The 25632-nt window shown below is 41.6% G+C and overlaps 1 protein-coding gene across 1 annotated transcript in view; it reads left to right on the top strand.

Moving 5' to 3' along the window:
• The first annotated feature begins 1734 nt into the window (after positions 1–1734).
• GTF2A1L (general transcription factor IIA subunit 1 like) overlaps positions 1735–25632 on the top strand; it is a 34672-nt gene continuing 10774 nt past the window's right edge. Inside the window, exons 1-5 of the mRNA XM_067463237.1 lie at positions 1735–1794; positions 6679–6780; positions 10633–10750; positions 13392–13483; positions 15524–15620. Coding sequence (XP_067319338.1) covers positions 1735–1794; positions 6679–6780; positions 10633–10750; positions 13392–13483; positions 15524–15620 — 469 coding nt within the window. The remainder of the gene's footprint in view (positions 1795–6678; positions 6781–10632; positions 10751–13391; positions 13484–15523; positions 15621–25632) is intronic.

The raw sequence follows: 25632 nt of genomic DNA, 5'->3' as shown, positions 1-25632 counted from the left end.
AAGAAGGCAGTTAAAAACACACAATAACAACAACAACAACAAAGTGGTGCACAACCTGCATAAAAGTCTACAGTGTAGATGCACCCTGTCCCTTTCCAGCAGTGGTTAACAATGATTTATTTAGGTTCTTGTGGGTTTTTTCGGGCTATAGAGCCATGTTCTAGAGGCATTTCTCCTGACGTTTCGCCTGCATCTATGGCAAGCATCCTCAGAGGTAGTGAGGTCAGACCTCATTACCTCTGAGGATGCTTGCCATAGATGCAGGCGAAACGTCAGGAGAAATGCCTCTAGAACATGGCTCTATAGCCCGAAAAAACCCACAAGAACCTAGTGATTCCAGCCATGAAAGCCTTCGACAATACAATGATTTATTTATTTATTGTGTCAGGAGCAAACCAAGCAGTAGTATTGCAATTTTAACAAACAAACAAACATAGAAAACACAAAGTTTGCAAGCTTGGTAGTTGATTAAATGTCCTTTGACCAGTATCTGGCCACTTGGAGTGCCTCTGGTGTTGCTGTGAGAAGGTCCTCCATTGTGCATGCGGCAGGGCTCAGGTTGCATTGCAATGCTAACAATGATACAAACAACACAATGTGCAATTTCAAGCCTACACTTTGTTAAAAAAAATGGAATTCAGCATGAAACTATTAAAATCAAGCAGTTAAAAACACGTCATAACAATAATAATTATTATTATAAGGTGGTGCTCAACCTGCATTAAAGCCTACAGTGTGGATGCACCTGTGCCTTTCCAGCAGTGCCTAACAATGATACAAACAACACAATGTGCAATTTCAAGCCTACACTTTGTAAAAAATGGAATTCAACATGAAACTATTAAAAGCATGCAAATTAAAACAGTAATAATAATAATAATAATAATAAAGTGGTGCCCAACCTGTATTAAAGCCTACAGTGTAGATGCACCCTGTCCCTTTCCAGCAGTGGCGAACAATGATTTATTTATTTATCGTGTCAGGAGCAAACCAAGCAGTTGTATTGCATTTTTTAACAACCAAACAAACATACAAAACAAAAAGTTTGCAAGCTTGGTAGTTGATTAAATGTCCTTAGTAGCTGGCCACTTGGAGTGCTTCTGGTGTTGCTGTGAGAAGGTCCTCCATTGTGCATGTAGCAGGGCTCAGGTTGCATTGCAATGCTAACAATGATACAAACAACACAATGTACAATTTCAAGCCTACACTTTGTAAAAAAATGGAATTCAGCATGAAACTATTAAAAACAAGCAATTAAAAACACATCATAACAATAATAATGATAATAATAATTATTATAATAAAATGGTGCTCAACCTGTATTAAAGCCTACAGTGTGGATGCACCTGTGCCTTTCCAGCAGTGCCTAACAATGATACAAACAACACAATGTGCAATTTCAGGCCTACACTTTGTAAAAAATGGATTTCAGCATGAAACTATTAAAAACAAGCAGTTAAAAACACATCATAACAATAATAATGATAATAATAATAATAATAATAAAGTGGTGCTCAACCTGCATTAAATGTGGATGCACACTCTGCTTTTCTAACAGCTGCAACTGAGCAGCAACTGGGAGTATTTTCTACCTACTCTGCCTAGTAGTCTGCCTGCATTATCCTCTTCCTTTGGGGATTGGAATGAAGGGGTTGGAAGCAGTTGCGGCGCCGGCCTGCAGGGGGCGCGCGAGAACAGGCGGGCGTTAGGCAGCCGCGGAGGCGCAAGCCCTCGATGGAGCCAGAAGCGGACAAGCGGGGCAGAGAAGAAGCCATGGCTCATGTCAACCCCATGGTAAGGCTGGGAAACCAAGGGGACCAAGCCATGGGGAGGAAGGGCAGGGGGTGTCTCAGCCTATTTGAGGTCACCTAGGGGCCCCAGCAGCCCTCCCTGGAGGAGTAAACTCATTTAAGGGTGCATCTACACTGTAGAGTTAGTGCAGTTTGATACCACTTGAACTGCCATGGCTCAAGGCTATGGAAGGGTAGGGTTTGGAGAGGCCCCAGCACTCTTTGGCAGAGAGGGATATAGTATATACCAGCCCTGGGCAAACTTTGGCCCTCCAGGTGTTTTGGACTCCAACTCCCATCATTCCTAACAGCCGGTAGGCTGTTAGGAATGATGGGAGTTGGAGTCCAAAACACCTGGAGGGCCAAAGTTTGCCCATGCTTGGTATAGAATATCCCCTCTAGGTGTTTTGGACTCCAATTCCCACCATTCCTAACAGCCTACCGCCAAACTTTGGCCCTCCAGGTGTTTTGGACTCCAACTCCCACCGTTCTTAACAGCCTACAGGCAAACTTTGGCCCTCCAGGTGTTTTGGACTCCCAACTCCCACCATTCCTAACAGTCTACCGCCAAACTTTGGCCCTCCAGGTGTTTTGGACTCCAACTCACCATTCCTAACAGCCTACTAGCAAACTTCGGCCCTCTAGGTGTCTGGACTCCAATTCCCACAATTCCTAACAGCCTAGTAGCAAACTTTGGCCCTCCAGGTGTTTTGGACTCCAACTACCACAATTCCTAACAGCCTACCGCCAAACTTTGGCCCTCTAAGTGTTTTGGACTCCAACTCCCACCATTCCTAACAGCCTACTAGCAAAGTTCGGCCCTCCAGGTGTCTGGACTCCAACTCCCACCAGTCTTAACAGCTTATCGGCAAACTTTGGCCCTCCAGGTGTTTTGGACTCCAACTCCCACCATTCCTAACAGTCTACTGCCAAACTTTGGCCCTCCAGGTGTTTTGGACTCCAACTCCCACAATTCCTAACAGCCGGTAGGGCTTTCCATAGATGCAGGCGAAACGTCAGGAGAGAATGCCTCTAGAACATGGCCATATAGCCCGAAAAAACCTGCAACAACCCAGTCTTTTGCCTTCTCTGCCAAAGAGTGCAAACTACAGCTCCCAGATTATCATAGCGACAAACCATTGAAGTTAATGTGTTGTCAATCTGCAATAATTCTGCAGTGTAGATGCATCCCAGGAGGGATCTGGTGATTTTAGGGTATTTAACGTTTATGGAGTAACCTAGAGATAAATAATTAAAAATCATTTCCTCTAGTATTTTCTCTTATGGGATTTACCCTAAACGCAATCACACACTTACAATTTGTTGGACTGCCTTGGCAGATGGAGCGGTGGTGGAATTTGATAGGCTTTTAATTTGCGTTGCATTGATACAGATGGGAGAGGTCTCCGCTGATTGTCTTTAATTAACGAAACAACCTTTGATTAAGGCATGGTGTGGCGAGGAGGAACTAACTAGCTCTCGCTTTCTCTGAATGACGAGGTTTTGTGGCCAATTTTATTCCTTTACTAATTTAATCTGTGAAGTTGCTTTGGCACATTTTTAACTCATCCAAACACGTAAACAAACTAAGTACTTAGAGCAGTATTTCTCAACTTTCCCAATGCTGCGACCCCTTAATACAGTTCCTCATGTTGTGGTGACCCCCAACCATAAAATTATTTTCTTTGCTACTTCATATTGTAATTTTGCTCCTGTTATGAATCATAATATAAATATCTGATATACAGGGTGTATTGTCATATACTGGACCAAATTTGGCACAGATACCTGATACAACCAAATATGAGTACTGGTGGGATTGGGGGGGATTGATTTTGTCATTTGGGAGTTGTAGTTGTTGGGATTTATAGTTCACCTACAATCAAAGAGCATTCTGAACTCCACCAGCGATGGAACTGAACCCAACTTCGCACACAGAACTCCCACGACCAACAGAAAATACTGGAAGGGTTTGGTGGGCATTGACCTTGAGTTTTGGAGTTGTAGTTCACCTACATCCAGAGAGCACTATGGATTTAAACTAATGATGGATCTGGACCAAACTTGGCACAAATACTCAATATGCCGAAATGTGAACACTGGTGGAATTTTGGGAAAATAGATCATGACATGTGGGAGTTGTAGTTGCTGGAATTTATAGTTCACCTACAAATCACAGAACATTCTTAACCCCACCAACGATAGAATTGGGCCAACACAGAACCCCCATGTGGGCCACAGCAACGCGTGGCAGGGGACGGCTAGTCTATATAAATAAAAATGTAATGTTCGTTTGTGGGATTAACATATCTCAAAAACCACTGGATGAATTGCCACCAATTTTGGACACAATACACCTAGTACCCCAAGGAGTGACCATCACTCAAAACATATGGATTTCATCATTTGGGAGTTGTAGTTGCTGGGTTTTACTCAATATGCCGAAATGTGAACACTAATGATGTTTGAGGAAAGTAGACCTTGAATTTGGGAGCTGTAGTTGCTTGGATTTATAGTTCACCTACAACCAAAGAGCGTTCTGAAACCCACCAATGATAGAATTGGGCCAACAGAAAATACTGGAAGGGTTTGGTGGCATTGACCTTGAGTTCTGGAGTTGTAGTTCACCTACATCCAGAGAGCACTGTGAACTCAAACAATGATGGATCTGGACCAAACTTGGCACAAATACTCAATATGCCGAAATGTGAACACTAATGATGTTTCAGGAAAATAGACCTTGAATTTGGGAGTTGTAGTTGCTGGGATTTATAGTTCACGTACAACCAAAGAGAATTCTGAAACCCACCAATGATAGAATTGAGCCATACTTCCCACACAGAACCGCCAGAATCAACAGAAAATACTGTGTTTTCTGATGGTCTTTGGTGACCTCTTCATGACCCCCCAGGGGCCCCAACCCCCAGGTTGAGAAACACTTTGATAGATAATAGTTTGTATAAGCACAGCTATTGGAAATAGGGTTCAGATGTTGTATTCTGTGTGTATGTGTGTGTGGACTATACTGCCTATGATCTTTCCGCTGACTTGGAGTTCTGGGAGTTGTAGTCAAAAAAGTCACATTTCCTAGCATGGCAAGAATTTGGGGTGGTCCAAATGCAGCTTTCTTAAATGCATGCTCTCCAAATTTTGCAGGGACAGTCCTGATTAATCCTCCGTTATCCAACTTTTCTCAGCATTCCTCCCAGTTGCTGATGATGGGAGTTGCAAACTGACCATATTCCATTTGAAAACAACCTGAAAAGAAAATGCATAAGGCTTTTTGTTCCAGAGGTTCCCTGTTTCAGCCTGCTAGCTTGGTGTATTTGTGTTGTTTAATTTAGTGCATCCTTTTAATTAGTTGGTGTTATCAAATATGCAAATAGGCTTTGCTTAACACCCAGACCTGGGGATTTGTTGGAATGTTTCCATTATTTATATGGAACTAGTCGTCCCCTGACATGTGTTGCTGTGGCCCAGTCTGGTGATCTGGAAAATAAAGTAATGAGAGAGTGTTGGTTAATAATATCTGTTATTTCTTTATGCTTTGTGGGTAAACAGTATTTCTTTCTGTTTCTTTCTCAGTGTTGGTGTGGAGGTTGTCTGGTTTGCCTGCTCTGGAACAGGGAACATATAATTGTCCTTTAGGTATACCTTTCAAATCTATGATACTATACCTTTTATATACATATATATGTATATGTGAATCATATCTATCTATCTATATCTATGGCTGGATGGATCTTTGTCAGGGGGGCTTTGATTATGTTTTCTTGTCCTGTTAATCATGGGGTTCTGTGTGGGAAGTTTGGTCCAATTCTATTGTTGGTGGGGTTGAGAATGCACTTTGATTGTTGGTGAACTATAAACTCCCAAATGTCAAGATCTATTTCCCCTAAACTCCATCTGTGTTCATATTTGGGCATATGGGGTATTTGTGCCAAGTTTGGTCTAGATCTTTCATTGTTTGAGTCCACAGAGCTCTCTGTATGTAGGAGAACTATAACTCCCAAACTCAAAGTCAATGCCCACCAAACCCTTCTAGTGTTTTCTTTTGGTCATGGGAGTCCAGTGTGCCAAGTTTGGCTCAATTCCATCATTGGTGGAGTTCAGAATGCTCTTTGATTGTAGGTGAACTATAAATCCCAGTAACTACAACTCCCAAATGTCAAGGTCTATTTCCCCTAAACTCCATCTGTGTTCATATTTGGGCATATTGGGTATTTGTGCCAAGTTTGGTCTAGATCCTTCATTGTCTGAGTCCACAGTGCACTCTGGATGTAGGTGAACTATAACTCCCAAACTCAAAATCAATTCCCACCAAACCCTTCTAGTGTTTTCTTTTGGTCATGGGAGTCCTGTGTGCCACCAATTCCACCATTGGTGGGGTTCAGAATGTTCTTTGATTGTAGGTGAACTATGAATCCCAGCAACTACAACTCCCAAATGACAAAATCAATTTTTTGAGTGATTGTCACTCCTTGGGTTAGTAGGTGTTTTGTGGACAAATTTGGTGGCAATCCGTCCAGCAGATTTTGAGTTGTGATGTCACTCAAAATGAACAGAGCATTTATATATATATATATATATATATATATATATAGATAGATAGATAGATAGATAGATGTTTTGTGGGTCACTTGTCTTAAATAGTGTCAATTTGGCCCCATGGTGGAATTAATTTTCCTGTACCAGATGTTGCAAATGCACAATGATCTTAACCAGGCCTGAGCAAACTTGAGCCCTCCAGGTGTTTTGGACTTCAACTCCCACAATTCCTAACAGCCGGTAGGCTGTTAGGAATTGTGGGAGTTGAAGTCCAAAACACCTGGAGGGCCCAAGTTTGCCAAGGTCTGGTCTTAACCTTTTCTCTTCAATTGATATGTAGCCTAAATTCTACAAATCGGTTATGGATGACGTGATCGAAGGAGTCCGGGATGTCTTCATGGAAGAAGGGGTCGACGAACAGGTCCTGAAAGAGCTGCAGCGGGTTTGTTGACTGGTTCTTACTTTGTAGGGGTCCTTTTTTGCTTCTTCTCTCTTTCTCTTGGTCTCTCTCGTTGTGTTTCCTTGTTCCTATTCTGGAATTTAATATAGATCGTCATAAGATGGGTCTATGTCAGGCATGGGCAAACTTCGTCCCTCCAAATGTTTTGGATTTCAACTCCTACAATTCCTAACAGCTACTGGCTGCTAGGAATTGTGGGAGTTGAAGTCCAACACACCTGGTGGGCCCAAGTTTGCCCATGCCTGACATAGACCCATCTTATGACGATCTCCGACTAGGCCAGTGGATTGACTCAACCTTCCTAATACTGTGACCTCTTAATACTTGTATGTTGTGGTGACCCCCCAACCATAACATTATTTTTATTGCTACTTCACAACTGCAAGTTTGCTACTATTATGAATTGTAATGTAAATATCTGATATGCAGGATGTATTTTCATTCACTGGACCAAATTTGGCACAAATACCCGATACGTCCAAATTTGAATACTGGTGGGGTTTGGGGAGTGGGAATTGATTTTGTTGAACTTGCTGGGATTTATAGTTAATCTACAATCAAAGAGCATTCTGAACTCCACTAATGATGGAATTGAACCAAACTCCCATTACCATCAGAAAATTCTGGAAGAGTTTGGTAGACATTGACCTTGATGGATCTGCACCAAACTTGGCATGAATACTCAATATGCCCAAATATGAACACTGGTGGAGCTTGGGGGAAAATAGATCTTGACATTTGGTAGTTGTAGCTGTTGGGATTTATAGTTCACCTATAATCAAAGAGTATTCTGAACCCCACCAACGATGGAATTGAACCAAACTTGGCACACAGAACTTCCATGACCAACGGAAAATACTGGAAGGGTTTGGTAGACGTTGACCTTGAGTTGTAGTTCACCTACATCCAGAGAGCACTGTGGACTCAAACAATGATGGATCTGGACCAAACTTGGCACAAATACTCAATATGCCCAAATGTGAACACTGGTGGAGTTTGGGGGAAAATAGACCATGACATTTGGTAGTTGCAGCTGCTGGGATTTATAGTTCACTTGCAATCAAAGAGTATTTTGAACCTCACCAATGATAGAATTGGGCCAAACCTCCCACACAGAACTCCCATGACCAACAGAAAGTACTGTGTTTTCTGATGGTCTTTGGTGACCCCTCTGACACCCCCTTGCGACCCCCCCTGGGGTCCTGACCCCAGGTTGGAAAACACTTCACTAGGCTTACTCTTCCATCGTTGATTAAGAGTGAAGTCCTAGCTAAGCTACTACTCTGTGTCACTGGGTGAGTTTTGAATTGGGAACCATCCAGAAATCACTCCGTCAAAAGAATCCATTGCAAAATATCCCTGATATTATTTTATCTATAGTAGATGAGAAATATCCCCCACCCCCCAAAATGCAAATTTGGGTTCCCTTATTTTGCATAATCATTTCAGTCTGCATTGTGTATAACATTCCTGTGCTATTGCCCTGCCAAAACTAACCTACATACAGTTCATCCATCCACCCACTCATATCTAAAATGACATCTCAAAGTAGTGTTTATGACCTTTTTAAAAAAATCAAATTTCCTTCCAGAAGTATATGGTTATTACAGGTTGAGCATCCCTTATCTGGAATACTCTGAAATTCAGAATTGTCCATGCGAGTGGCTAAGATAGTGACACCTGTTTTTATTTTCATGTATTTTTATTTATTTATCATGTCAGAAGCAAATTGCAGGTACAGTTATAATGTATTTTTTTACACTTCAGCAGGAGTTCACCTTGCTCACAGCACTCACCAAGAAACCAGATAAAACACATATCAATCGACACCTTAAGCAAATAGGATAAAAATCCAAGAGTTAATAAAGGAAGCAAGTCCCAAAGACAATAGGTAAATCCAGAAAACAATGGTTAAAACATGAACATTGATCCAGGAAACAAGGAGCACAACATGGGCATGAATCCAAAGGTAAATCCATAAAACAAGGAGCAAAACTTGATCATAAATCTTGTGTTTTGAACAAAGGCATGAACCAGGAACGAGGCAGGAGTTCCTCACTCCAGTAGCGACGTTGCTTGATCTAAAATCCTAACAGTTCTCTCCCTAATTTAAGGACTGCAAAACATGAACACATTCCTTTGACCTTGAGAGGTCTGTTTCTGCCTCTCTTTCTCATGGGCTTTCCTGCACCAGAATCTCTGCCCACTCAGAAGCAGCCTGGTATCTCTGTCTAAGCCAGCTGCTTCCTCGGATGAGCTAATATTATCCTCCCTTCCCTGCCTGTTGGCTCCCAAAACAGTTTCACCTTCACACTTTGTCTCAGCAAGAGCATCTTGCTCCAAAACCCCCTCCATTCATTCCCTCATCTACAGAAACATCTTGCTCTAAAACCCCCTCTGTTTTCTCACCTACAGAACCATCAGGCCCTGAACCCCCAAACTCCTCATTTTCATCTGGCTGAACCACAACACTTTGTTAGTTTTGCCTTCAGCTGCAGAACCATCTTGCTCTAAAACTCCCTCTGCTTGCTCACCTACAGAACCATCAGACCCTGAACCCCCAAACCCCTCAGGTTCATCTGGGTGAACCACAACAAAAACACAGAGTTAAAAACTTGGAGTTATACTAGATTTCCTTTGACCAGAAGCTGGCCACTTAGAGTGCCTCTGGTGTTGCTGTGAGATCCTCCATTGTGCTTTTTTCATATAAATAATTATTAAATACTAGCCGTACCCTGCCACGCATTGCTGTGGCCCAGTCTGGTGATCTAGAAAATAAAGTAATGAGAAAGTGTTGGTTTCTAATATATGTATTTTTTCTATGCTTGTGGGTAAACAGTTCAGAATGCTCTCTGTTTGTAGGTGAACTGTAAATCCCTGTAACTACAATGCCCGAATGTCAAGGTTTATTTCTCCTAAACTCTATCTGTGTTCATATTTGGGTATATTGAGTATTCCTGCCAAGTTTGGTCCAGATCCAACATGGTTTGAATCCACAGTGCTCTCTGGATATAGCTGAACTACAACTCCCAAAGTCAAGGTCAATGCCCACCAAACCCTTCTAGTGTTTTCTTTTGGTCATGGGAGTCCTGTGTGCCACGTTTAGTTCAATTCCATCATTGGTGGAGTTCAGAATGCTCTTTGATTGTAGGTGAACTATGAATCCCAACAACTACAACTCCCAAATGACAAAATCATTTTTTTAATTGATGGTCACTCCTTAGGTTAGTAGGTGTCTTCTTATAGATCAGAGGATGGTCCAGAGTGACTCCCAGGTATTTGGGTGTGCTGCAATGCTCCAGTGGGATTCCTTCCCAGGTAATCCTCAGAGCTCAGGATGCTTGTCTGTTCTTAAGGTGAAAGGCACATGTCTGTGTTTTAGATGGATTAGGGATTAGTTACTGCCTATTTCCCTGTAAGGCATTTCACCCACAGATGCGGGCGAAATGTCAAGAGAGAATGCTTCTGGAGCATGGCCGTACAGCCCAGAAAACTTGCAGTAACCCATGCAGAGAATGTATTGTCAAAGCCTTTCATGGCCGGAATCACTGGGTTGTTGTGAGTTTTTTGGGCTGTATGGCCACGTTCCAGAAGCATTATCTCCTGACATTTCGCCCACATCTTTGACAGGCATCCTCAGAGGTTGTGAGGTCAGAGAATGTTTTGTAGGTATCTGTAATGAATGGTTTGTAAATAAATTTAGCTACAGCTTCCCATTTCCCCTGTGTATGGCAACTTTTGGGATGCCCTGTATCATTGGAGAGAAGGATATTCATCTTGTTTACAGCAGATTCTCATGTTTTTATTTAATGTACTTTGTCCTTTTTCTTGCAGCGCTGGGAAAGTAAACTGATGCAGTCGAAAGCGATGGAAGGCTTCTTCCGGCATAGCAGGCACGTTGTGCCCCAGTTCACCTTGCACCTGCCCCACAATTTCCACCAGACGCCAACAGGTTGGTGATTGGTTCCTATCTTGGGATGTTGTACTAAGGGGAGGGACTACAGCTCAGACACAGAGCTTACATTTGCTGTCCCCATTTCATACAAAATTTTGACCAATCAACTATTACCATATATACTCGAGTATAAGCCGACCTGAATATAAGCCAAAGCACAATTTTACCACAAAAACTGGCTCGAGTATAAGCCAAGGGTGGGAAATGCAGCAGCTATTGGTAAATTTCAAAATAAAAAGATACCAATAAAATTACAGTAATTGAAGCGTCAGTAGATTAAATGTTTTTGAATAGTTACATAAAACTGTAATTTAAGATAAGACTGCCCAACTCTGATTAAACCCATTAGTCTAATCTTCTTCAATGTAAATGTGCTTACCTATCCCTCGAATAATAATAAATACAGCAAAATAATAAATGTAATAAAAAGAATAATAAATAGAGTAAAATAATGGAACTGTAATAATAACAGTAATAATATAGTAAAATAATTAAGGTAATATTAATAATAATGGAGCAAAAATAAATGTAATAAAAAGAATAATAGAGTAAAATAATGTAAATGTAATAATAATAATAATTCTGTAAAATAATAAATGTAATAATAATAATAATAATAATAATAACAACAACAACAGAGTAAAATAATAAATAACCTTGACTCGAGTATAAGCCGAGGGGGTCTTTTTAAGCCTCCCTTCTCCCTTTCCCCTTTCTCCTTTCCCATTCCTCTTTCCCCCTTTCCTTTCTGTTTCCCCTTCCTTTCCCCTCCACTTTCCCTTCTCTTCCCCTCTACATCCTGGTGCAGTACGGAAGAATTTGGAGATGGATGATGGGACTTGCAGTAACTTCACTCGCTTCCTGAGATCACTGAGACCCTCGCCAATGACTGATCAAGACCAAACTTGGCACACAGGGCCCCCATGAGCTACTCTACATCCTGGTGCACTTTCGAGGAGAACAGACCATGGATGATGGGACTTCAAGTACCTCCATTCACTTCCCAAGACTGCTGCAATCCTCATCTAATGACCGATCAAGACCAAACTTGGCACACAGATCTCCCATGAGCCACTCTACATCCCGTTGCTGTTTGGAGGAGGACAGACGATGGATGATGGCACTTGCAGTACCTTCACTCACTTTCTGAGACCACTACGACCCTCATCCAATGACTGATCAAGACCAAACTTGGCACACAGAGCCCCCATGACCCACTCTACATCCAGGTGCTGTTTGGAGGAGGATGGACCATTCACAATGGGATTCGCAGTACCTTCGCTAACTGATAATTGATAAAGAATACCTTTACCACACAATGCCTTTCTCTAATAACCTGGGCAGCACCGGGGCCCCAAGCTAGTAACAACAACAAGAACAAGAACAACAACAACAGAGTAAAATAATAAATAACCTTGACTCGAGTATAAGCTGAGGGGGACTTTTCCAGCCTCCCTTCTCCCTTTCCCCTTTCTCCTTTCCCATTCCTCTTTCCCCCTTTCCTTTCCGTTTTCCTTTCCTCTTCCTTTTCCCTCCACTTTCCCTTCTCTTCCCCTTCACTTTCTCTTCCCCTTTCCCTTCCCTTTTCTCATCCTTTTCCTTTTTCCTCTCCCTTTTTTTCTTACTTCCTCCCTCCTTTCTTTTCCTTTCCTCCTTTTTTCCTTTCTTCCCTCCCTCCCTCTGATACACGTCACCTTCCTTTCCCAGTAATATCACAGAGGGCCACTTCATCTAGTAACAACCATTGTGGTGCACACAGACAAACATAAATACATAATACTTTGACTTTTCTATATGAGTAAAGTTAAAGGTTTCCCCTTGACATTAAGTCTTGTCATGGCCGCCTCTGGCGGGTGGTGCTCATCTCCATTTCCAAGCTGCAAAGCCGGTGTTGTCCGTAGATGCCTCCAAGGTCATGTGGCCAGCATGACTGCATGGAGTGCCGTTACCTTCCCACAGAAGCGGTACCTATTGATCTGCTCACGTTTACATGTTTTCAAATTGCTAGGTTGGCAGAATCTGGGCCTAACAGCGGGAGCTCACCGCGCTCTCCAAATTCGAACCACCGACTTTTTGGTCAGCAAGTTCAGCAGCTCAGCGGTTTGACCCGCTGTGCCATCGGGGCTCCTAATCTATTCATTCTATATATGAATGAATAAATTATGATCTTAAGTAACTGAAAAGGAAGGATATTCCCCTTTACCCTGTCCGAGAACACGCTCTTAAGCTGAGATTTCTGCCTTCATTTGCAAGCAGGAAAATATATTTTGCATTTGTGTGTTTGAATGAGAAAGCTGTAAGCAATTGTTGTTGTCACTTCATGAAAGATGTTTAACGACAAAACCTGGGGCCGTCCCTAGGTTTCAGGTTTTGGTCTGAAAAGCTCAGGGCCCGAGGCAGTCCTGAATTGGCAACCCCAGCCTTTCTAGCTCGATGAATATTAAATAATGTTGGAAATTTTCCTTGGGTCGCCCTTATTTAATGCAAAGCACATGCCTATGGCACAAGCCCATCTTGCTTATTGATGTTTGTGCCAAGCATTCATGCATTTGTATAATAGCAGAACCTGCGCCTAAGAAAATCTAAAAATTCTCAAAAGTTTTCCCCTTGACCTTCTCTTTCGATGCCATCCCTTCAGGTGTTGCGGCTGTTCGAGGGATTCGGCAGTTTGCTACTTCAGCGGCAGCGACAACAGGGGCAGGAGCAGCTGTGGAGCCTGCAGCAGAGCGAGTGGGTAGCTTTGATCTCATTGTGCCGTTTTGCGTCTTTTATGCACGGCAAAAATCTAAAACCTCCCTTAATATGAAATGTCATTTGCTCAATAGTCGTCAACAATTAAAAAAATACCTTGGCAAAACACCAATTACAATTGAAAAGCCAATATTCGTGATAGTAAACCCAAAAATTATAGCAACGGGTCGTCAGTTGGGAACAGTTATGTGTTAATTTGGAGTTGGGAGAGCCATTGCTTTCCCAGGGTTGCAATCTTAAATAGAATGACTGAGATCCTACATTGTGCTGCTGGCATAGTGTTGCACTGACACAACGACAACACCCTTTTTGCTGAATACCATCATTGTGTATCTGACTGCATATATCTCTCAATATGCCTGTTCATTGTCAAGTTATGCAACAGTGAGATTGTTTCTGCAATCTCAATGAATCGAGCCGCGGTAGAACAGCGGGTTAAACCACTAGCTGTAGGGAATCTGCCAACCAGAAGCCGCGAGTCGGAGTGAGCTCCCGACTGTCAGCTCTAGCTTCTGCCAGCCTAGCAGTTCGAAAGCATGCAATGTTAGTAGATCAATAGGTACCACCTCGGCGGGAAGGCGCCCCAAGCAGATATGCAGACATGCCGGCAACACAGTCGGAGATGGTCTATGGATAACAGGCTCCTCGGCATGGAAAAATGGAGCAAGAGAACCACCCCATGGCCGGAGTTGAGCATCACCTCCAGATGCCAGAGTTGGAAAAAGGGAAAGGCCTTTACCTTTGTCTGTGTTGCATGTCTGTGTATAAAAGGCATTGAATGTTTGCCTCAAATGTGTATTGTAATCTCCTCTGAATCCCTCTAGCAAGATAAAGTGGAATATAAATAAAGTATATTGTTATTATTGAACCATTAATAATAATAATAATAATACTTAATTTATATTCTGCCCTATCTCCCCAAGGGGACTCAGGGTGGATCACAGTACACGTACACGGCAAACATTCAATGCTGTTTTGCGTAGACGGGACAGAACAGAAAGGAGGTATGTTGTGTCAACGTCCAGGGTTTTTTTTTTTTTGATGCCTTGGAGGTTGTGCTGAAATCCAGCCATGGGGGGAACTTTCGCTCCATCCTCCATGACGAAGATCCATCAGGAGTTCTTCAATTTGGTCACTGGGTATTTTCTGATCGTTTTCATTATGGTGTCATAAATTACCTCCCCTGCTTGTTTAGGGATACCTAATTTCTCTGCTTACAGCTCAAGCTGTTTTCAAACTGTTTAGGTAAACAGTAAGCTGGGCTGACAGTTAGGAGCTCATGCCGACCCGGTGATTCAAACTGGCTACCTTTCGGTTGGTAGATCTTATTGCTGTTGATTTACAAGCTGTTTTAAAGCCTGGCCCGGCATTGGTCAATAGTTTTGTATCATCCAAAATATGTGCCATATTTCCATGCCATATGGTTATGGAATTCAACTTAAATCTTCATGAAGTGAATGCATCCATTGGGTAGTGGCCAAAAACAGTAGCATTGAGTTTGTAAGGGACTGGGAAGCGAAATTAATCGAACTCAGTTGAATTGGTTCTTGTGAAAACATTTCTGAAAGTGAAAATGCTTAAATCTCAGAGTATTGTAAAACTATGTCTGCAAAAGCTTATGCTACCATCTTTGTCCTCTTGGGGTGCATCTCTACGTAATGTGGTTTGATACCTTTTTAACTGCCATGGTTCAGTACTATGGGGTTCTGGGAGTTATAGTTTTACAAGGTCTTTCGCCTCCTCTGCCAAAGATTGTTGGGGCCTGAGGCTGTTACGAATGGTGGGAGTTGAAGTCCAAACCACCTGGAGGGACAAAGTTTGTCCATGCCTGCTGTAGATTCATCCTCAGTTAGTTGCTAATGTGCTACAAAATCTCTTTGCATGTTATTATCACTTTATATGTGTGTGTTCTGCAGAATCCCAGTTTTAATGTTGCAGGACTTGGACTGCTTTATGAAAACTAAAAATAATTATGTGCATGCAAGTGGAGTTATTTTTCCCCCTCCTTTTTTTTTCTAGGGCTCTTCCAGGACCAGCAGTGCATTTCTTACTTTGCCTTCAGGCCTTGCCTATCCTATTCAGATACCTGCTGGGGTGACTCTTCAAACTGCTTCTGGTAAGAGTTTTACAGATAGATAAACCGACTTCGTTAAAAGTAACATATCTGGTTTACTCACAACCTTTATGTAATCAGCATACAGGTACATAATTTGTCAATCGAGTTACAGATGGATTTGAAGTGGTTTCTCTGTGCAGGTAACACAGGGCACCTTCCTTACAATCAACAGCAACGTGAGTTTGCTCTTAACAGTCCAAAGTCTAATGGCGACTGTCCTCTAGAATTATATTATAATTGTGCTATGCTACTAATTATAATATATTGTATACACATATAATATTGGTCATAATATTGTGAAACAATATAATACTAATAACAATACAATATAATAATGAAATGATTATATATTTTACATTACATGTAATATTATTAGTAATATTGCAATATAGTGGTATAGTACAATATAGCAATATATAATACTAATATTGTGCTATGCTAATAATATACTATATTGTATGTACATATAACTTTTAGGCCGCTTTGAGTCCTCTTTGGAGTGAGAAGGGCGGGATATAAATGTTGTAAATAAATAAATAAATAAAATGTAAGCTCTGAGCAGTCCCAGATATGATCATGTGGTCTGCAGCGCCTCCCACAACCTCAAGAAACATAGAGTAAAGGGACAGCTGCATATCAAAACATACATATACAATACAGTAAGCAAACAGTATCATATACAAAACAAATAACTATTGGAGGCTTGAAGAAGGTTGCTATTTCCAACAGTATATAGTCAAAAGACTGTTTGAGAAATTACTGTGAAACCTTGTCATACAAAGGGAGTCTGTTTGAGGGTAATCCATACCAGTTTTGAAGCAGATAGAGTTTGACAGGTAATTTCCAGCAGTTTAACAAGTGTCATTTTTCTTACACCCACAACTCACAGACTTTGTTGGGCTGGAGGTTTATCAGGTATTCTCTCCATTTGTATTGTGTTGTTTGAAGAAAAAAATTGTATTAGGCCATTGGAAAGCTCTAGTACAAAGGATTTTTCAGCTCAGCAGCCATATTCATTCAAAGAATATCCTGTGGGTTATGTCAAGTGCTCGGAAGTGCTGAAGGCCAAAGAATGGTATGAAGAGATACATGAATATGTGTAGCTAAAAGCTCCCACTGCCTGGACTTAAACTTCAGGACAATCTTTCCAACTTTTTTGAAATGTATTTATTTATTTATTGTGTCAAGCGAATTGGGTACAGTTATAATGTATTTATTTATTTATTTATAACATTTATATGTCGCCCTTCTCGCCCCGAAGGGGACTCAGAGCAGCTTACAAGATATATATGCATACAATATATTAAATTAAATTATTAGCATAGTACAATATCAGTATTATATATTACTATATTGTACTACATCATTATGTTGTAATATTATTAGTAATATTACAGGTAATATAAAATAATATATAATTATAATATTGTATTATTATTAGTTTTATTTTCTATTGTATTATGATTTTATAAATATGATATGTATATACAACTAGCTGTCCCCTGCCACGTGTTGCTGTCACCCAGTCTTTTGATCTGGAAAATAAAATAATGAGAAAGTGTTGGTTTCTAATATATGTAATTTGCATGCGGGTAAACAGTATTTCTTGCTGTTTCTTTGTCAGTGTTGATGTGAAGAGTGTCTGGTTTGCCTACTCTGGAACCATGTAACATATCATTGTCCTTTTTTAAGGGTCCCTTTCAAATCTATGATACTATTTCTCACCGTGTGTGAATCATATCTATCTATCTGTCTATATCTATGGCTGGATGGCTCTTTGTCAGGAGGGCTTTGATTGGGTTTTCTTGCCCTGATGAAGGGAGTTGGACTGGATGGCCTTAAGTATTTTCTGTTGGTCATGGGGGTTCTGTGTGGGGAGTTTACCCCGATTCTGTTGTTCGTGGGGTTCAGAATGCTCTTTTATTGTAGGTGAACTATGAATCCCAGTGACTACAACTCCCAAATGTCAAGGTCTATTTCCCCCAAATTCCATCTGTGTTCATATTTGGGCGTATTGACTGCTTGTGCCTAGTTTGGTGCAGACCCATCATTGTTTGAGTCCACAGTGCTCTCTGGATGTAGGTGAACTACAGCTCCCAAACTCAAGATCAATGCCCACTAAACCCTTCCAATATTTTCTGTTGCTCATGGGGGTTCTGTGTGCCAACTTTGGTTCAATTCCATCGTTGATGGAGTTCAGAATTCTCTTTGATTGTAGGTGAACTATAAATCCCAGCAACTACAACTCCCAAATGACAAAATCATAATTTTTTGAATGATGGCCACTCTTTGTGTTGTGAGATGTTTTGTTGCCAAATTTGGTGTGATTTTGTTCATTGATTCTTTTGTTTTTAAGGTACTCATCATGTACTCATCATGTATTTATATATATATATATATATAGATGTTGTCAGCATCTTCTGATGCTTATGTGAGGCTGCTCTGCGTCTCCCTTGTGGGGAGAAGGGCAGGATAGAAATATACGAAATAAATAAATGAGTAACCTAAGGACTCCAGATCCTGTCTAATTATATAAACAGACTCAATTCTTGGATGGGAGATCAACAGGAAATGCCAGGTTCTATAGAAAACAACAGCAATAGAAAACACCTCTGGGTAATTCCTTGCCTGAGAAAACTGAAATTAATTAGACCACCGTAAGTCAACAGGCAACTTGCAGGCACATGATGGAATACTTTTAATGATGGGTATCATTAGCAAGAGGTGGACATGGCTCTTGTCTAATATACGTTTCATTCTTCTGATAGCATAAGTTATATTTGTACTTTGATCAATGAATTGATTTGTCAGCCCATTTTATCTGATGGGATTTTATTAGGCAGTAGGAATTTAGGTTGCTTATATATTGATGCTTATATGGGAGTGGACAGGTTAGGAGAGGTTGAATGGGACTTTGTCTGGCTAGCACTGCCGAGGCTGGAGCTCTCCCCAACATCCTTTCAGTCTGTTTTTGTCTGTGTATGTGTGTGTGTTATGTCTTCTGGTGTGAGAGAATTGGCCGCCTGCAAGGACATTGCCCAAGGAATGCCTGGATGTTTACCATCCTGTGGGAGGCTTCTCTCATGTCCCTGCATGAGAAGCTGCAGCTGACAGACAGGAGCTCACCCCGCTCCCCAGATTCGAACTGCTGATTTTTCAGTCATCAGTTCTGCCGGCACAAGGTTTTAACTCATTGCGCCACTGGGAGCTCCTTTCAGTCTATTTAGAGAGCTGAGTTATCAGCCTCTTGGTTCATGAATTTGGATGGGAGAGGCCTAGGGCCCATTCCAGAGTGTAATTGCCACAACTTGGCTTTAGATGTGGACACAGCCAGTTGACTCAAAATGTATAGTTATCACTCTACCAGTTCTTCTTAACTTTTGGAAGCCAAGCAGAGTTGACTTGATATTTTAATGAGAGGCCATTAGGTAATATCTGGAATTGCCATATAGCTATGAAAGAATTTATCCTGAAACTCTGAAAAGTTATTGCTGGCAACCAGAGCACAGAGTGAAAAACTAGATGGGGCCAATAGACTTAGTCAACATGAGATAGCTTTGTATTTATGGTATCTTTCAAGGTTTCTTCCCAATTTATCTTTCTATGTCAGTGGTTCCCAACCTTTTTTTGACCAGGGACCACTCTCCAACATTAGGACCAAAAGGGTTACAAATCAGTTTTTGTTCAACTTTCAATTCTGTTTGATTATTTGGGGTGTTGATTCAGAACTAGTTATATTTTACCTTGTTCACATCACCATATTTTCAATTTTAATCTATTACATTTGGCCCTGCCATTTTAAAAATTGTTTATGTCACTATTGATTGTTTTTTGTTTATGTGATTTATATGATTTGTATTTTATTGATTGTTTATTGATGTTGTGTTTGATGTACTTTGGACTTGGCCTCATGTTAGCCACACCAAGTCCCTTGGGGAGAAGGTAGCGGGGTACAAATAAAGTTATTATTATTATTATTATTATTATTATTATTAAACTTGCATTGGATAGACCACATCAGCTCTACTTTCTGATACAGAACATATGTCACCCAGTAGTCGCCAACTTCTTGCCCACAGAAAACCATATTTAATAAGTCTCGGCACTATAAGAGGATTACATGAGACCAGTCACTCTTGTTGCAATGGTGAGGCCATGGACCATAATTTTAGTTCTTGTGGACCACAGGTGGTTCACGGAACCCCAGGTTGGGAACTGTTCTATTTTAAGAGTATGGATTGCCCATTGGGTTCTGTCAAGGTATCTTCAACTTCATGTTGTCTCAATTCCATATGAACAGAGAATTTTGGAACATAGGTGTCCCATTTTGCAACTGAGTTTGACTCCATGTCCAAGGCAGTTTAGATGCTGAGACTAACCACAGTATAGGATGACATATCCATATTACCAAAGTAACATACCTAAGAAGCAAGGCCCTCATGAAATGCAATGTCCAGATGTCCAATGACCCTTGTATCCACAAGGGATATGTCCCCAGGCCTTGCATGGATATGCAGAACCGTGGATAATTGCGAACCCTATTGAAATGAAGAACTGACCCAAGAATGCCATAGCAATAGATTGAATGACCTAGAAAATGCTTAGAGAAGACATTACTTGTCAGATGTGTATATATGAAACTACAGATATCAGTTTATTGAATATGGGTGTCATAGGTAAAGGTAAAGGTTTCCCCCTGACATTAAGTCCAGTTGTGTCCGACTCTGGGGTGTGGTGCTCATCTCCATTTCTTGCCTCCAGTGTCATCAGTTGGGAGCCCCCCCCCCCCCCCAGCACCAATCAGAGTGAAGAGAGGGGCCAGGAAGGCAGTTCCATCTTGTCTCCTGCACTGTGCTTATAATATAATATATATAATATAATATAATATAATGTATATACATATAATATTGATAATATTATGATGTAATACAATATACTACTACTACTAATAAAATGATATTATAATTGTATATTTTATATTAAATGTAATATTACTGATAATATTACAATATAATGTTATAGTACAATCTATATAAATAAAAATGTAATGTTTGTTTGTGGGATTAACAGAACTCAAAAACCACTGGACGAATTGACACCAAATTTGGACACAAGACACCGAACAACCCAATGTATGTCCTTCACTCAAAAAAACCCCTGATTTTGTCATTTGGGAGTTGTAATTGCTGGGATTTATAGTTCACCTACAATCAAAGAGCATTCTGAACCCCACCAACGATGGAATTGAACCAAACTTGGCACACAGTTCTTCCATGACCAACAGAAAATACTGGAAGGGTTTGGTGGGCAGTGTTCTTTGGTTTTGGAGTTGTAGTTCACCTACATCCAGAGATCACTGTAGACTCAAACAATGATGGATCTGGACCAAACTCTACATGAATACTCAATATGCCCAAAGGTGAACACTTGTGGAGTTAGGGGAAAATAGAATCTTGACATTTGGGAGTTGTAGTTGCTGGGATTTATAGTTCACCTACAATCACAGAGCATTCTGAACCCCACCAATGATAGAATTGGGCCAAACCTCCCACACAGAACCCCCACAGCAACGCGTGGCAGGGGACGGCTAGTGTAATATATAATATTAATATTGTGCTATGATAATAATAATAATATATTGTATTTACTTTTTACTTGTAAGCCGCTCTGAGTCCCCTTCGGGGTGAGAAGGGCAGCATATAAATGTCGCAAATAAATAAATAAATAAATAAATAAATAAGTAAATAAGTCGAAGAGCCAGCGTTGTCCATAGACACCTCCAAGGCCATGTGGCTGGCATGACTGCATGGAGTGCCGTTACCTTTCCACCGGGGCGGTACCTTTTGATCTACTCACATTTCCATGTTTTCAAACTGCTAGATTGGCAGAAGCTGGGGCTGACAGTGGAAGCTCACGCCGTTCCCCAGATTCAAACCTGTGACCTTTCGATCAACAATCTCAGCAGCACAGTGCTTTAACCCACTGCACCAATGGGGACTCCCTGGGTGTCATACTATATATTAATGCACGAGTAAACAAAACCCCTTAGCATGTTTAATAGAATAATGGGATTTTGATGACGACGACCAAAAGGCAGATCTGCACAACTAATTTGTATCAGCGTTTATACACAATTCGTTGTCACAGCTTCCACTTGAAACGGTTTTGGCAACTGCAATTGGTTGAGTACCTTCTTGCAGATCTTCCCTCCTGCATCTTGGGAACTGTGGTTCCCATGGCCCCGGTGAATGGTTCTGGAACGACAATTCAAGCTGTATTTTTGTTGCGCAGAGAGGTGCTGCAAGGGGAGAGAAGGAATTGGAAGCGGGGAAATTAATAATGATGGCAATGTAGCATTATGAGGCTCCTGGGATTTTAATTAAAGAAGCATGCATGCTGGAAGACAACTCTGACCTCATCAAGTTGAATGGCTTCAAACTGTCAGCTTCCAAATCCTCCTGCGGCCGCAGATCCAGCCGCGGAACACAAGGTAATAGATGAGAGACGACATCCAGGGAAGGGAAAGCATCCGCTCTGCAGCTGTCGGTGCCCTTCAAGGGCCTTTAAGAACACACCGAAATCATGTAAAATATAAAGAAGCCTAAACTGTGTTTAAGGGAGGAAACGTTCGATGGAGTGACAGGTGACTCGCACAGGCGTGCAGCAGGTTTGGGGAGTCTCTTGCTGCTTTAACAAGGCTCGAGCTACCTGAGGCGGCCACTAATAGTTATAAAAGAGCAGCAAATGAGTAGTTATTGGTCAATTGGTTAATATATTTTTACTGCCAAAGGTGAGAAGAGGTGCTTGAAGGATTTTCGGTCGTCCACACTGGTTACATCCTGAATAGATTACTGCAATGCACTCTACGTGGGGCTGCCTTTGAAGACGGTATGGAAACTCCAGCTAGTCCAACGGGCGGCAGCTAGATTACTAACTGGAGCGAAATACAGGGAACATACCACCCCTCTGTTATGTCAGCTCCACTGGCTACCGGTCCATCTCCGAGCTCAATTCAGAGTGCTGGTTTTGACCTCTAAAGCTCTATGTCGCACCTCAGAGTAGAGTCACCTTGCTTCAGACACCAAACAGCACACAAGCAATAGTCTTTATGGTTTATTAAAGTAAAAGATAAAAAGTTCAAAAAGGCAAAAGTATAGTTCCAAAGATCAATGTAAGGTAACACTGGAAAACAGGATCCACGAAGATATAAGCAAGGCAAAGTCCCATGAGAACGTGACAAAGTCCTGAAACCATGAACATGAAAACTGCAAGATAAATCCTATGTCAAGGTCAAGGTGTCCCAGCTGTATATTGTTGCAGCTCCTCATCTGAACTGGAGTCACCCCTAGTTTGGCCCAACCCATTCCCAGCTGTGCCTCTTCCACCACTCCTCCAAGTAGTCCATCTCTGGCCTAATCCTGAAGGTCCCCAAGTCCCATCCAAGTCTTCTCTATTCCAACCCTCAAATGTGTCACTGCTTGTGGGTTCAGCACAAATATCTTGAATCTCTCGCACCCTTGTCCAATCCATCCCATCAGACCCAGAATCCGATATCCCATCACCCAGTTCATTTGCCTCAAAACCCTTGAAAGAATCCTCATCTGTTGGCTCACTAAGTATCTCCCGGATTCTTTTCCTTTGTTGCTCTTCATCATAGTCTTGCTCGCGAGTAGTTTTCCTGCCTCTCCTACTACAACTAGTGTTACTATCACTGCCAGCAGACTCTATCACAACATCCTAAGTGTCTTGGCTGAGGCGAGAAGTTGCTCTGACACTGGGGTATTTTCAAACAGCCTGTTTAATACCCTTTGGAAAACATGGAAGTTGTTCCTCTGGCCCTTGGCCTCCCTCTCTCTCGTTAGCGATTCTCACACTTCTTCGAACCTTAAATTCCAAGCGATCAGCTTGATCTAAAGCTCTGGCCTCATCAAGGTCAATCTGTTCGTTAGTGCTTTCTTGCTCATTATCTGGCTGAGAACAACTGTCCTCCCTTCCTGAATCAAAATGCACCTGGCTTTCAGTAATTTCATTGTCAACAGCGTCATCCCTTGCCATGGGAAACAACTGAACTTCTGTACCCTGTTCTTCCTCGTCTATCACATCGTTTTGCACCTGACTGTAAATCTGAATCCCATCATCCTCATCAGACTCATTGACACACACTATCACTCTGTGACTCCAGCTGAGTCACAAGACTCTATATGGTTCTGGCCCTGCTTACTTGTCCGAACGCATCTGCCTGTACGTCCCACCTCGTAATCTAAGATCATCCGGGGAGGCCCTGCTCTCGCTCCCGTCAACATCGCAAATACGTTTGGCGGGGACGAGAGACAGGGCCTTCTTGGCTGTGGCTCCCCGCCAGTGGAACGAGCTCTCAAATGAAATATGATTGACTCCATCCCTCCTGACCTTCAGGAAGAAATTAAAATCGTGGTTTTGGGACCAGGCTTTTGGTCAGCAGACATAATTAGCAGTTGGACATTGACTGGAATGGCAACACTGCTGATGATACTGTTTTACTGTTTTTCATTAATGTTGTATGTACTGTTTTAATGATTGCTTTGTATTTCATGGTGGTTATATTATATTATTGTAATTGTTACGTAGCAGCACTGTACCGTTACTAAATGTAAGACGTCCTGAGTCCCCCTTCGCGGGTAGAGAAGTGATGGGGTCAAAATACCAGAAATAAATAAATAAAAATAATAAATTTTCTGTATTGTCGAAGGCTTTTATGGCCGGAATCACTGGGTTGTTGTAGGTTTTTTCAGGCTATATGGCCATGTTCTAGAGGCATTCTCTCTTGACGTTTCTCCTGCATCTATGGCAAGCATCCTCAGAGGTAGTGAGGTCTGTTGGAACTTAAAAAAAGGGTTTATATATCTGTGGTATGACTAGGGTGGGACAAAGGACTCTTGTCTGTTGGAGCTAGGTGTGAATGTTTCAACTGACCACCTTGATTAGCGTTTGATGGCCTGGCTGTTGTTTGGTGTGGCTTGTTAGTGCCTGGAGCAATCTTTTGTTGTGAGGTGATTAGATGTCCCAGATTGTTTCCCTTCTGTTGTTTTGCTGTTGTAATTTTAGAGTTTTTTAAATACTGGTAGCCAGATTTAGTTCATTTTCATGGTTTCCTCCTTTCTATTGAAATTGTCCACATTCTTGTGTATTTCAATGGCTTCTCTGTGTAGTCTGACATGGTGGTTGTGAGAGTGGTCCAGCATTTCTGGGTTCTCAGATAATATGTTGTGTCCAGGTTGGTTCATCAGGTGCTCTGCTTGGCTGACTTCTCTGGTTGAAGTAGTCTGCAGTGCCTTTCATGTTCCTTGATTCGTGTTTGGGCAATGCTGCGTTTGGTGGTCCCTATGTAGACTTGTCCACAGCTGCATGGTATAACATGGCCATATAGCCCGAAAAAACCTACAACAACCCAATACATTTTCTATCCCATGGGGCAAAATGACTAGCCTAGATCTAATGCACCTTAGTTACGGTGAGGGTTTGGAGAGAGTGCCTTAGCAAAATGCTTTGAGAATTTCCATTTCCTTGAAAGAATTGTGATATTCTCTTTATCTAAAAATAGGCCTCTACTGTCTTCTGTCAGTAAAGAAAATATATGTACAGCACAACCCCCATATCCACAGGAATAATACCAGAAGTTCCATTTACCCATGCCCGACAAAATATGTCATCCCTGGGCCTTTTCCAGGTCCTTCAGGTGATTCTATGGTGACAAATGCAAGATACTCCACTTTGGCAGGAAAAACAAAATGCAAAGATACAGAATGGGGGACGCCTGGCTCGAGAGCAGTACATGTGAAAAAGATCTTGGAGTCCTCGTGGACAACAAGTTAAACATGAGCCAACAATGTCATGTGGCGGCAAAAAAAAGCCAATGGGATTTTGGCCTGCATCAATAGGAGCATAGTGTCTAGATCTAGGGAAGTAATGCTACCCCTCTATCCTGCTTTGGTTAGACCACACCTGGAATATTGTGTCCAATTCTGGGCACCAC

Source organism: Anolis sagrei, chromosome 1 (genome assembly GCF_037176765.1).
Source record: "Anolis sagrei isolate rAnoSag1 chromosome 1, rAnoSag1.mat, whole genome shotgun sequence".
Classification (NCBI taxonomy): Eukaryota; Metazoa; Chordata; class Lepidosauria; order Squamata; family Dactyloidae; genus Anolis; species Anolis sagrei.
This window is presented reverse-complemented; position numbering and strand designations above follow the sequence as displayed.